Here is an 11710-nt window from a genome sequence, read left to right on the forward strand (position 1 = left end):
TGCAACTCCCCAGTTCACTAGGTTGAGGGGGCCGGTTTGACGAGGTAGCAGCCAGTCCCGTGCCTAGGAGAGTATGTAGTTTGGCCGGACTGAGGTAAAGTAGAGTATATTGACTTATCTAGAGGGCCGACCAGATGAAGTCCCGCTTGCGGGCCGCACAACCCTGTCATGAAGGGTCAAACCATGACGTACAGAGTCCCAGGGAATAAGTACAGTTATATATATATGTATACAGTTTTACTGTATGTAATGAGTATAGTATGATATTATCAGTATGAAAAGTAGAAAATACAGACAATACAATATATTTTAAATTGAGAAAGATAGACCTACATGAAAGATGTATTTTATAGATTATTGCATTAAAAAGTATTCTTAACTTAGCTGCCACACACTAGTAATAACATTTTTTCACTTACTGAGCGTCGACTCACCCCATTACTCTAACATTTTTCAGGTGAGCCAGTTAGGCGAATAGATCAGGCTCGTAGATAGAGAGAGTGTTTGATCACCCTGGTTAGGGTGAGTTTTTGACTGAGTTATGTTTTTTAGTAGATGATGCTGGAGGGGCATTTTTGTATGGTTAAAGTCTGTATATACTGGATTCTGGTATTGCATAGTATATATGTGAATGGTTGTATGATATGTGTTTCCGCTGCTTAGGGATGGATGTGAATACACAGATATATATATATATATATATATATATATATATATATATATATATATATCACCCTGGTTAGGGTGAGTTTTTGACTGAGTTATGTTTTTGAGTAGATGATGCTGGAGGGGCATTTTTGTATGGTTAAAGTCTGTATATACTGGATTCTGGTATTGCATAGTATATATGTGAATGGTTGTATGATATGTGTTTCCGCTGCTTAGGGATGGATGTGAATACACAGATATATATATATATATATATATATATATATATATATATATATATAAATGGTATGAATTTTGAGGTTGTTACATATAGGTGCGACCAGGTCGAGGATGCCTGAAGTTTGAATCACAGAATTCTCGTGAGCCTCGACTAGGGCACGATTAGGGGAAGACATGGGTGCAACCTAGTTGACAAATGCGAGCCCAGCGAACTGCTTTGCAATATTTTCTACCAAAGTTTCCTAATTTGAATTTGAAGCTATGTAAACCCTTTTGGGTATAAAAGCTAGCTTCGTTTATATGCCTGGGGTTCCCCTTTGGACCCCTCTTTGGTTAGTGACAAACCTAGAGAGTCTTTGGGTGCCACTTAGAATAGATTTACTGCTTTCCTTTCAATTCTGTGTATTGGTTCGTTCTTGGATTCTTCGAAGGCCTATGACAACCTTCGAGTTCCTGGTGCTTCCGCATAGATAGCTAGTTCTTTGGTTGTATTCTCGATCATTAGTGACAGACCGTTGAGTTGCAATTGAAGCCATTTTTATTACATTCTTTCTTTACTTTGCTTTCATTTAAATATCTGCACTTTAAATACATTGTCTTTAATTTTCATGCAATTGTACTTCTCTAATTGTGATGAGACCTCAGGGTAAAGGATAGCATAGCTAGGGATTCAATCATTTATACGGACTAGACTACAGTTCATGTACGGGGTGTTCTCGTGATCGATGGATAGGGTATACTCTGGTTCTTGATCATGCTCCAGATGATTGGTGCACCTTCGCTACCCTATAACACTCGAATGGTTCACTTAACTGTTTAGCCCGATACGGATAGCTGACCAGACATAGCTATGGCACATGACAACCTAAGTTTGATTCATTATTTGAGATATGCTTTGTAGGAGTAGTGTTAATATAATTTTACTTGCTTTTGTAGTTGATAGAAAAACACTTTCAAAATCTCATCTTTTTCCCTTTTACACAAAGAGTAGTAAATTAAGCTAGAAGTGGTAAACAGCTGCACTGGAGTCCCTGAAGATCAACACCCGGCTTACTCATTGTTCTACTGAACTTAGAGATAGTTAGGTTATAAATTTTATCTTTGATAGTCAAGGACTCAAGCCTTAACGAGCTTACCAGTATCCTCAACACCAAGGATGTTAGTTAGCCTATTAGTTTATTCATTTCTACTACTTTTTTGTTTAATTAAGTTTTTGTTTTAATAATGGTTTCCATTATATGGCTCAAGCTTCTGGCTTGACTCTTTTTTTTTTTGTTTTAATCAAGCTTGTTCTTTACCTCTTAAAAAAAAGGGGAATAAGGGTTCTTATTCCTATTTTTTGGTGCTAAATCCACACAGATCTTAACCAAACATGACATTTCAACATATTCACGCCATTTCTGACCTAAATGATGAGAATTTGTTTGCCAATTTCAAGAAGTCTTTAGATGTTTGTGTACCTTAAGCGACCATAGTGTCCATCACAAAAAAAAAAAAAAAAAGTACTAATTTAACATTTTAGCGATGAAATAAGTGCTATATTTGTCATTCAGTCGCTACTACTTTCCGTGATGAACTTTTTTAACTCCTAGTGATAAAATGAGTGACATATTTAGCAACATTTTTTTGAAACACCACAAAAAGTAAAGGCCTGCAGAAAGATCTCTCTTCCATTGATTATTGGTGACATAAAAAAAACTGGTGATAATTATTTTAAAAATTGTGGATGGAAATCTTTGGGCCATACAATTATAAATCTTGCATCACAAATAACGAGTATTCGCAATGCTCTTAGTAGACATCAATAATATCAATTTTCAAGTTTTTTTTTCTTTATTTTTTTTGCACCATTCACTGTAAAAATAAAATTTTGTTGTTGAAAGACCTTGTATACATATTGGATTGTGTGATTGAACAAATTTGTGCGTCATTAACGAATCTAGTTAATTTGGTCACGGTTGTGTGAGCGAGCTACAAATTTTAAAAAGATACCCTCCCACATTTAGATTATTTTCAATTCGGATATGTTTGAGGTAATAAGTACATATTTGGTTGATTTTGGTGATAGGTCATTAAATTCAGCGGGGACACCCTGCTTTTGGTCTTAAATAATTTACATTGTGTTATTTAAATGTTATATATTTTATGGTTTTAGCTACAATATATTATACAACTTAGACATCTGAAATTTTATATATATATTTAAAACGAATCTTATATTATTTATTGTGAATGGAAGCTAGGCAGCAGCTTGTACACAGGGCAGATAGGCTCTTTTTTTTTTTATGTATTATTATTATTATTATTATGCCATTTTACATTCCAGGTCAAAGTAGATGGCAGTAATGGTTCCACCCATTTAACATAACCTATTGAGTAAATGGCTAAGTGGAAAAATTGAGATCTACGTACATATATCTTCAATGGATGCCAGCGTACATGCAGCATGCAAGTACGGCTGCGAATACAATGACCGAGTTGATGATGATGAGCGTATAGGAACCCACAATTCGCACACCAAGATATATATATATATATATATATATATATATATATATATATATTGCGTAGGCATATACTAGCTGGCTAGCTAGGCAGCTAATATATATAAAAGAAGAAGGAGAAGAAAAAGAAGAACAATAATTTAAGGCTTAGGTACGATGGTGGGGAATAAGACGAACAGGAAGACCGTTGGCAGGGATGGGCATGGGATCGACGGTGATTTTCTCGTGGGGAATGAGCTTCTCCCATTTGAAGCGTTTAACCAGGTTGTGGATGAAGACCAGTATCTCCAGGCGGGCGTATTCCTTGCCAGGGCACATCCTGGGTCCTCCTCCGAACGGCACGTACGTGTACGGCGCCGGTCCCTTCCCTTCGAACCTCTCCGGGTCGAACTTTTCCGGCTCCGGGAAGTACGCCGGATTTTTATGCGTCGAGTTCGCACTCCAGTACAACTGCATGCATGCGCGCATTCATTCATTCATTCATTTCATGCCATATACACACACACACACACAAACACACATAATGAGGCAATTAAAGAAAGTTGAAAATTATTAAAGTTTATTGGACATACTTTCCAGCCCTTAGGAATGGTGAAACCGGCGAAGATGAAGTCGTTGATGGCTTCTCTGAAAGCTCCTTGGAGCGGGGGCGCCAGTCTCATCACTTCGCACGCCACGTTCCACGAATACCTCATCTTCTGAATGTCGTCCCAGTTCAGCTTCTCTCCCGCTGCTTTTGATTTCGCTATCTCCATTTGCTCTATTATACATATATAAATATTAATTTTTTTATTTTTTAAAATTGAAAATAAATATGAAGTGCGCAGTCATAATTTATTAATCAAGTAAAATGAAAATTAATGGTTGACGACAACGAAGCACAGCTGGATTAATTTTTTCTATCAATATAAATATATATTACCATTGTAGACTTGATCGTAGACGTGGGGCAACTCGGCGAGGTACTTGACGAGGAAAGTGCAGGCGGCGCTGGCGGTGTCGTGGCCGCCGATCAAGAGGCCCAGTATCTTATCCGCAATATCCAGCTCGCTCAGGAACTGGCCGTTGTCGTCGGTGGCCAGCAGCATGTGGGAGAGTATATCCTGAGTGGGGGAAGCCTTCTGCTCCGCCAGGTCCACCTTCCTCTGCTTTATAACCGCCAGCAACTCCTTCCTTATCACCACAGACGCCTTCACCGCCCGGTTGAAGGTGGTGCCGGGCAGGTCGATGGGCATGGATATGATCCCGGAAGCCAGGGCGTTGAAGGGGTCGGCGTACTTGGCCACCTGGTCAGGATCCTCCACGCTGATGAATAGGCGGCAGGCCAGCCAAAAGGTGAAGCGCTTGGCGAGAGGGAAGACCTCCACCTCTGATTTGCCCTCCCACCCGGACTGGAAGTGGCGGGCGGCGATGTCGTCCATGATGGGTATGTAGCGCTGGAGGGCTTCGGGCTTGAGGAAGTTGGGGAGCATCTTGCGCATCTTCTTGGATTCCTCGTTGGAGGAGGACTGGAGGGAGGTTGGGAAGATCTTGTTGACGGAGGAGGGCCACCAGGGGGTCACCAGCCTGTTCTCGTTCGAGAACAGGAACTTGTTCCCCGCCGACCCGCAGAACACGGCTGCGGGCTCCCCCAGCAGGGACGTCCTGAAGACGTCGGTGGAGAACTTGGCCATGCGGTCGAATATGAATTTCTCGGGGTGGCCTTTCTTGCCGGTGGACAGAAACTCCAGGGTTTCGCCGATGAAGGGCCATCCGCTGCGGCCGCGAGGAAGAGGGGACGAGGAAGATGACGACGACGACTTGTTCTTGTTATCGTAGAACAGGAAGAAGAGAGAGACGAGGAGGACGGAGAGGAGGAGCAGGGAGAGGTAGAAGATATCCATTGATAATATGAAATATAGATCTAAAAGATCTCCCTTCTGCTACTTGCGAAAAGATTTACTCAATAATAATAATATTGGAGATGCATGTATGCATATATATATATATATATAATTAATTAAGCACAAGCATGGAAGGGAGAGCCTGGTTGGGACTGAGGCTCTTTGCATACGGTATGGGGGTGAGTGGTGCATTTTATAGGGCAGCAATCTCTCGGTCAATGGCTGGCCTGGTTGGGATGAGACATGGTTTTTTTAAAGAAAAATTATTCTTCTTCTTTAAATATTATCATTTTAATTACGCTGTCTTAATTTGAAGAAAGTGTTAGAATTATTTAAATAAATGTAAATTAAATATACTCCGAAACATTGATATTAAGGAGGTCCGTAAAACATTTACAGAGACTTCTCACTTGACAATGCATTACTTTTGGAAAATTAATGATTAGTATTGCTACATATTTTTAAGATGTCATTGTAATTATAGTTAATTTAATTCAATTTTTATTAGATTTTAGATAAATAAAATTATAAACTCATAGGGTGTTTTTTGAAATAAATCCATTTTAATTATGCATGGCCTATGGTGGTTTGAAGATAAAAATTGCAAATAGACTAAAAATTAAAATTATTCTAATATAATTAAAAGTTAAGAGAAATAAATGTTGGTGATACTTAAAATCAATTTTGTTCATTGAGAAACCTATTTTTCATTATATTCACCCTCACTAAATATTATTAAAAATAAAAGTTTGCCCTAATTTGATTTCAAACTAAAGAAAAAAAAAAAACAAATGTTAGTGATGTTTAAAATCAAAATTTTTTTATTAATTTTATTTTTTTAAAATTTTATTATTCACTCTCTTTCATTCCACAACTAAATATGTAAAATTGGATTATTCATATTTTTCTTTTATTTCTCTAGTACTTTCAAGCTCTAAATGGGACCTTAAAATTTTTACGAAAATTAGATTTAAGGAAAATATTTGAAATATATATATATATATATATATAATATTGCTAAAATTTCAAGCTCATATCTAATCACATGGTTTAATTCAATACATAAAACTAAATTTCATATTTTTTAAAAATTTATAATTTAATGATTTTATATAAGGCTATTTTAAAAATAAAATTAACACGGGGTCTCTGCTGGTCTATGTATACATATCGAAATAAAAGTTCGAAAAATTTTTTTTCAGCTTTTACCGTATGATATATTAAATAATAAATATAAATATTAGATATATTAATAGCTGGCACTTAAATACAAAACCATGATTAAGGTAAATGAACAGTCCTCCTTTAATTTAATGAAGTTATGGTCAAAGAGTGCCCCAGCTTTTAAATTTTTTTGTATTACTGTTCTATTATACAAAAATTAGCTCCACCTCGTGCAACTCACTCCAAAAAAAATATATATACCTCGTGCAGCTCGCGCGTCCGACTCCGAACAAAAGGCACGTGGGTTACTTAATGCTCACCAGGAAATAAAAATGAAAAGTTCTAAAGTCTTCTAACACGTGGCATCGTTTTATTGGTTTTCTCTTGATCCCGAGTGAGCATGGCGGCCAAAGAATTCTTCAGCACATGCGAACCGGATGGATCTCTGCTGCACCGTAGGGGTTTAAAAAAAATTTTAAATGCCTATATTAGGTAACTTTTTTTAATTAATTATTTTGATGGACCCAATGTATAATGACAAGCTCTAAAGTGAAACTTACACTTTGAACTTGGCGAGTTTTATGTCCTAAAACCTCAAAAAAAAATTAAGTATATTTTAATAAAAGGACATATAAGCATATAAGATATTTAAATGAGTTTTAAAATACGTTCTCATAAAGAAGATATATTGTACTTGAGAGGAAACTCATTTTGACAAGTATTAATCTTCATTAAACTTAATAACTTTAATATACTCTTTTTTTTTTGGAATACGCATCGGGTATCCACGCGTCCATTTTACGGTCCACGTGACTAATCCTGCGCCCCTTGAAGTTGACCTCACAATTCCAAAAGGAGGGTAAATTCAGGAGTCCAATGGCAGAAACGAGTCCGGGAGGGTTTGAACACTTGACCTCGTGAAAGGCACTCCCGCAACCCGCACTACCACCTGAACCACACCCTGGGGGTAACTTTAATATACTCTTGTCCTAGCATGAGTTAGTTCATTTAGAGGTTCATTAGCGAGGAAAACAGGGGACTCGTCAACTAATGGCTTGCACTCGTCGACTAACAATTCCAGTAGCCAAAATGAGTTTTCAACCTAGGTGACTCGTCGACGACTAGTGAGGACTCGTCGACGAGTGGGGTAGACTCGTTGACGATTTGCATCATAAACAGCACACCAACGACTAGAAAACGACTAGTTTCTTGTGGGATTTGCTCACAACGGTCTAATAACGACTAGTAAGAGTTTTTGGCTATAAGTACAAGTCCATAAACTTGTTTAGTATGGTTTTGGTGATTTATACAAGTTCATGGTGGGAAATATCATTTTATACAAAACCTATGTACTTTGCATCTTTGTTATTCATTCACAAGTGCTCAATCTCTCGTGCTCATTTATCTTATTTGAATCATTCATTGAGAGAGTAGTGTGAGGTTTGAATTGTATTTGATATCAGCTCAATAAGGAGCGCTTTATTGTAATCATCTTCTTGTTGTAAGGTTATTTGTGAACCGTTTGGTGAAAATTCTTTGTAAACTATACTTGCAAGGCATCTTGGTGATCCTTGTGACTCTTGGTGAGTGCGGTAGGGATTTGTTCCCGAGTTGTAAGGCTTCTCTGTCGATGAAGGAGTATCCTTAGTGGATTGTGGAATCCTTGACTTGGTGTTAAGGCATGGAACATAGTCTTAGTGCCGAACCACGTTAAATACTGGTATTAAGCTTATCTCTCCTTACTATTTATTATTTGTACTCTTGTGCTTGGTTTACTTTACCTATATTGTGATATAATTGCTTGAATCTTACCAAGTATTTTATTTTGTTGAGAAAATCGAAATACACGAAAAAAGTCCATTCACCCCATTTCTGACTTTATATACTCCTGAGTGGGACGTTTAACAAGTGGTATCAGAGCAAGGCGCTTGCATTTTTTGGAGTAAAATCCAGAGCATAAAAGATCAAATTGCATATTTGGTGAACACCTCCTCCTCCCTGAGACGATCCATTTATCAACCACCGTTGTTCGAAGGCACCAACTACCTCTCGTGAAAAAATCAAATGGTCGTATTCATTCAAGCATACGACTTGGATTTGTGGGAGATCATCTCAAATGGAGACTTTTCTTTCACAAAGAAAAACAACAAGAATGAGGATATTCCGAAGTCCTTAACAGAGCTTTCAATAAGCAAAAAGAGGTTAGTTGAATTGAACTTTAAAGCGAAAAATATTATTTATTGTGGTTTAAATGATGTTGAAGTTTTAGAAGATAAATTGTTAAAATACAAAGGAAAAGAACCTTACCTTTGTTCCACCTTGAAAGAGGAAAATATTTCCTTTAAAAGGAAAATAAGGAGCTTATTGAAAAATCTCAAAAAGACCATGAATTTTTTCAAGAAGAAGTGGAAAATTTGAAAATTCAAATTACAAATGTTTTAAAAGAGAATACTCTATTGAAAAAGAAAAATGAAGATCATGGTAATATCATAAGAGGAAAAGAAAACTCAAATATATCTTTGGGAGTTGAGAGAAATAATCTTTCCAAAAAAGAATTTGAAATCCTATTATAAATCATATGATTATGCCTCAACAAGCAAAAATAATGCAAATGAATCAAAAGCCTCGCACTCAAACAAAATTTGTTTATATTGTGAAAGAAAGGGTCACATAAGATATTTTTGCCCTTTTAGAGGAGCTAAAGGCAAAGAAAGGAATATGGAATGGGTTGTTAAGAACACCAATCCCTTGGGACCCAAGGAAGAATGGGTGCCTAAGCAAACTACTTAGTCTTGTTGAAATTTTTAGAACCTAGGATTTAGGTAGATTTAACCGAACCTAGGTGAAATGGAATAAGTGTTGACTAAGAGAATTTTTGTAGTGCTAAATTAAAAAAAAAAAAACTTATTAAAGTTTTTGTGGATGTGCTCAAAGTATAAAAATCATAGATTATGCATTTTAAATTGGTTGATTACTTTGTTGGGAGCTTTAGAGATTCATGCCAATATTGATGAATTCAAATGTTATAACCAATTTGATGTTTTAATTGTATATATATCTTGTTGATTGGTTAATTTCTTTTTGAAGTATTGGATATTGTTTATGAGATGAAATAGCAAACAAAGCTTGTTATTTAGAAATAAATTTTATGGGTGACAAATGAAAAACCTTATTTTTCTCATGTGAATTACTAAGGTTTTAAATATAAATTTCAAAAGCATGCTATGATAGGTTAGTTCATCTCTTTAAGACAAAGATATATTCCTTAGTTATATATTTTGTTTTGATGATATATGCTTAAGTTTGAATACATAGTAGTATATATAAAGCTTAGCATAACCTATCCCATACATGAAGTTGAGTTTAGCTAATCATAACAACAAATTGGAAAACTAACATTGAATGATTGATCCAACAACAGGTGGTAATAAACCTCAAAAATCATCATTCATGAGTAAGTAAGGAAGCCAATCTAGGAATTTTAGATGTTATGGTTTAGCACCAAAAATGGGTATATAATGAATTTAGCACATACTCACCTCACCACAATGGAAACTAATCTTAAGGGGGTGAAACTTTTTTTTTTAAAGTGAAGAGTACCTCTCTTTTTGATGATGATCAAAGGGGGAGAAGTTTTGTGGTGTTAGGGAGTTGTTGTGTTAGAGAGAAATGTATGTAGTAAAAATGCTTGTTAAAGCTCCAATAGATATAAATGTCTTTATTATGATCTATATGCATAAAGGAAGGGGGAGTAAATTTTAAATATCCATATAGTAGGGGGGAGCAATTTTTATTCTTATTTAAGAATATGCATATTTTGAGGGGGAGCTTTGAAATTATATCTTATAGAGAATACCATTGGTTTGTCATCATAAAAAAAGAGGGGGGGGGGGGGGAGATTGTTAGCATTAGTGGCTACATGAGCTTAATTGTCTTTTTTTGATGATAACAACTCATTAGTAGTTCTAGGTTAACTCATCTTTGCATAATAAGCTATGGTTAGTAAAAACATGAATGCAAAGATTAAGCAAAATAGTAACAGGTTAGACATCATCAAAAAGGGGGAGATTGTTAGTCTTGGGGGTTATATAATCATAATTAATTTGTTTTGATGATATTAACCTATTTGTGGTTCCTAGTGTTTCCTATCTTTGCAGAACATGTTAAGTACAAGTACAAGTGACTAATACATGAAGGTATTGGTCAAAAGGTAAAGATCGGACTGAGTAGACATCACGAAGGAAAGATCAAATGGACACTCACTCGGAAGGACTCAAGCACAACCAAAGCTTAATGATTGTATTATTTGTAATATGGGTTGTGTAACGTAGAAACATGTTGTAACTCTTGAGGTTTTGTTTCTTACATGATTTCTGAGCAAGAGTTAATAAATTCCACATGCATACTAGGACACACGGGTTTATAGGATTTCACTAAAGTCACAAAGTCAACATTAATAGTTTTCAAATGTAAAACAAAGAGTTTGTCAAAAGAATCCTAAACTCAAATATGTTTTCTAAAAGGACAAGTTTTCAAACATCCTAGTACTTTAGAAATTTACATACTCAGTCCCGGTTTTATTAAAATGAGTTTTATGTCCTAAAGCCTCAAAGAAAGTTAAGTATATTTTTATAAAAGGACATATAAGCATATAAGATATCTAAATGAGCTTTAACATATGTTTTCATAAACAAGATATCTTATACTCAAAGGGAAACTCATTTGGACAAGTATTAATCTTCATTAGACTTAATAACTTTAATATACTCTTGTCCAAGCATGAGTTATGAGGAAAACAGCGAACTCGTCAAATAGTGGCTTGCACTCATCGACTAACAATTCCAGTAGCCAAAACGAGTTTTCAGCCCAAGTGACTCGTCGATGAGTTAGGATTACTTGTCAATGATTGGTGAGGACTCATCTATGAGTGGGGTAGACTCGTCAACGATTCGCATCGTGAATAGCACACCAACGACTAGAAAACGACTAGTTTCTTTTGGGATTTGCTCCCAACGGTCCAATAACGACTAACAAGGGTTTTTGGCAATAAATACAAGTCCATAGACTTGTTTAGTATGGTTTTGGTGACTTATACAAGTTCATAGTGAAAAATATCATTTTATACAAAACCTAGGCACTTTGCATCTTTGTTATTCATTCACAAGTGCTCAATCTCTCTTGCTCATTTATCTTGTTTGAATCATTCCTTAAGAGAGTAGTGTGAGACTTGAATTGTATTTGATATCAGCTCAATAAGGAGCACTTTATTGT

General features: G+C 35.9%; 1 protein-coding gene across 1 annotated transcript; it reads right to left on the reverse strand.

Annotated features, from left to right (window-relative positions):
- Nucleotides 1-3539: 3539 nt before the first annotated feature.
- LOC131166194 (beta-amyrin 28-monooxygenase-like) lies at nt 3540-5296 on the reverse strand. Its single transcript, XM_058124530.1, has 3 exons — nt 4315-5296; nt 3965-4152; nt 3540-3842 (listed from the first exon to the last, which is right to left on the reverse strand). The coding sequence occupies exons 1-3, from the start codon at nt 5273-5275 to the stop codon at nt 3540-3542; spliced, it is 1452 nt and encodes a 483-aa protein (XP_057980513.1). The 5' UTR covers nt 5276-5296.
- Between the last annotated feature and the right edge of the window lie 6414 nt (nt 5297-11710).

Source organism: Malania oleifera, chromosome 10, assembly GCF_029873635.1.
Source record: "Malania oleifera isolate guangnan ecotype guangnan chromosome 10, ASM2987363v1, whole genome shotgun sequence".
NCBI classification, from domain to species: Eukaryota; Viridiplantae; Streptophyta; class Magnoliopsida; order Santalales; family Ximeniaceae; genus Malania; species Malania oleifera.

Bases quoted from the DNA above. Each gene is read 5' to 3' on its own strand.
- LOC131166194 (XM_058124530.1), bottom strand. From the start codon at position 5,275: ATGGATATCTTCTACCTCTCCCTGCTCCTCCTCTCCGTCCTCCTCGTC. The intron at 4,153-4,314 runs GTAATATATATT...TATGTATAATAG, and splicing joins CTACGATCAAGTCTACAATG to AGCAAATGGAGATAGCGAAA. The intron at 3,843-3,964 runs GTATGTCCAATA...GCATGCATGCAG, and splicing joins CCATTCCTAAGGGCTGGAAA to TTGTACTGGAGTGCGAACTC.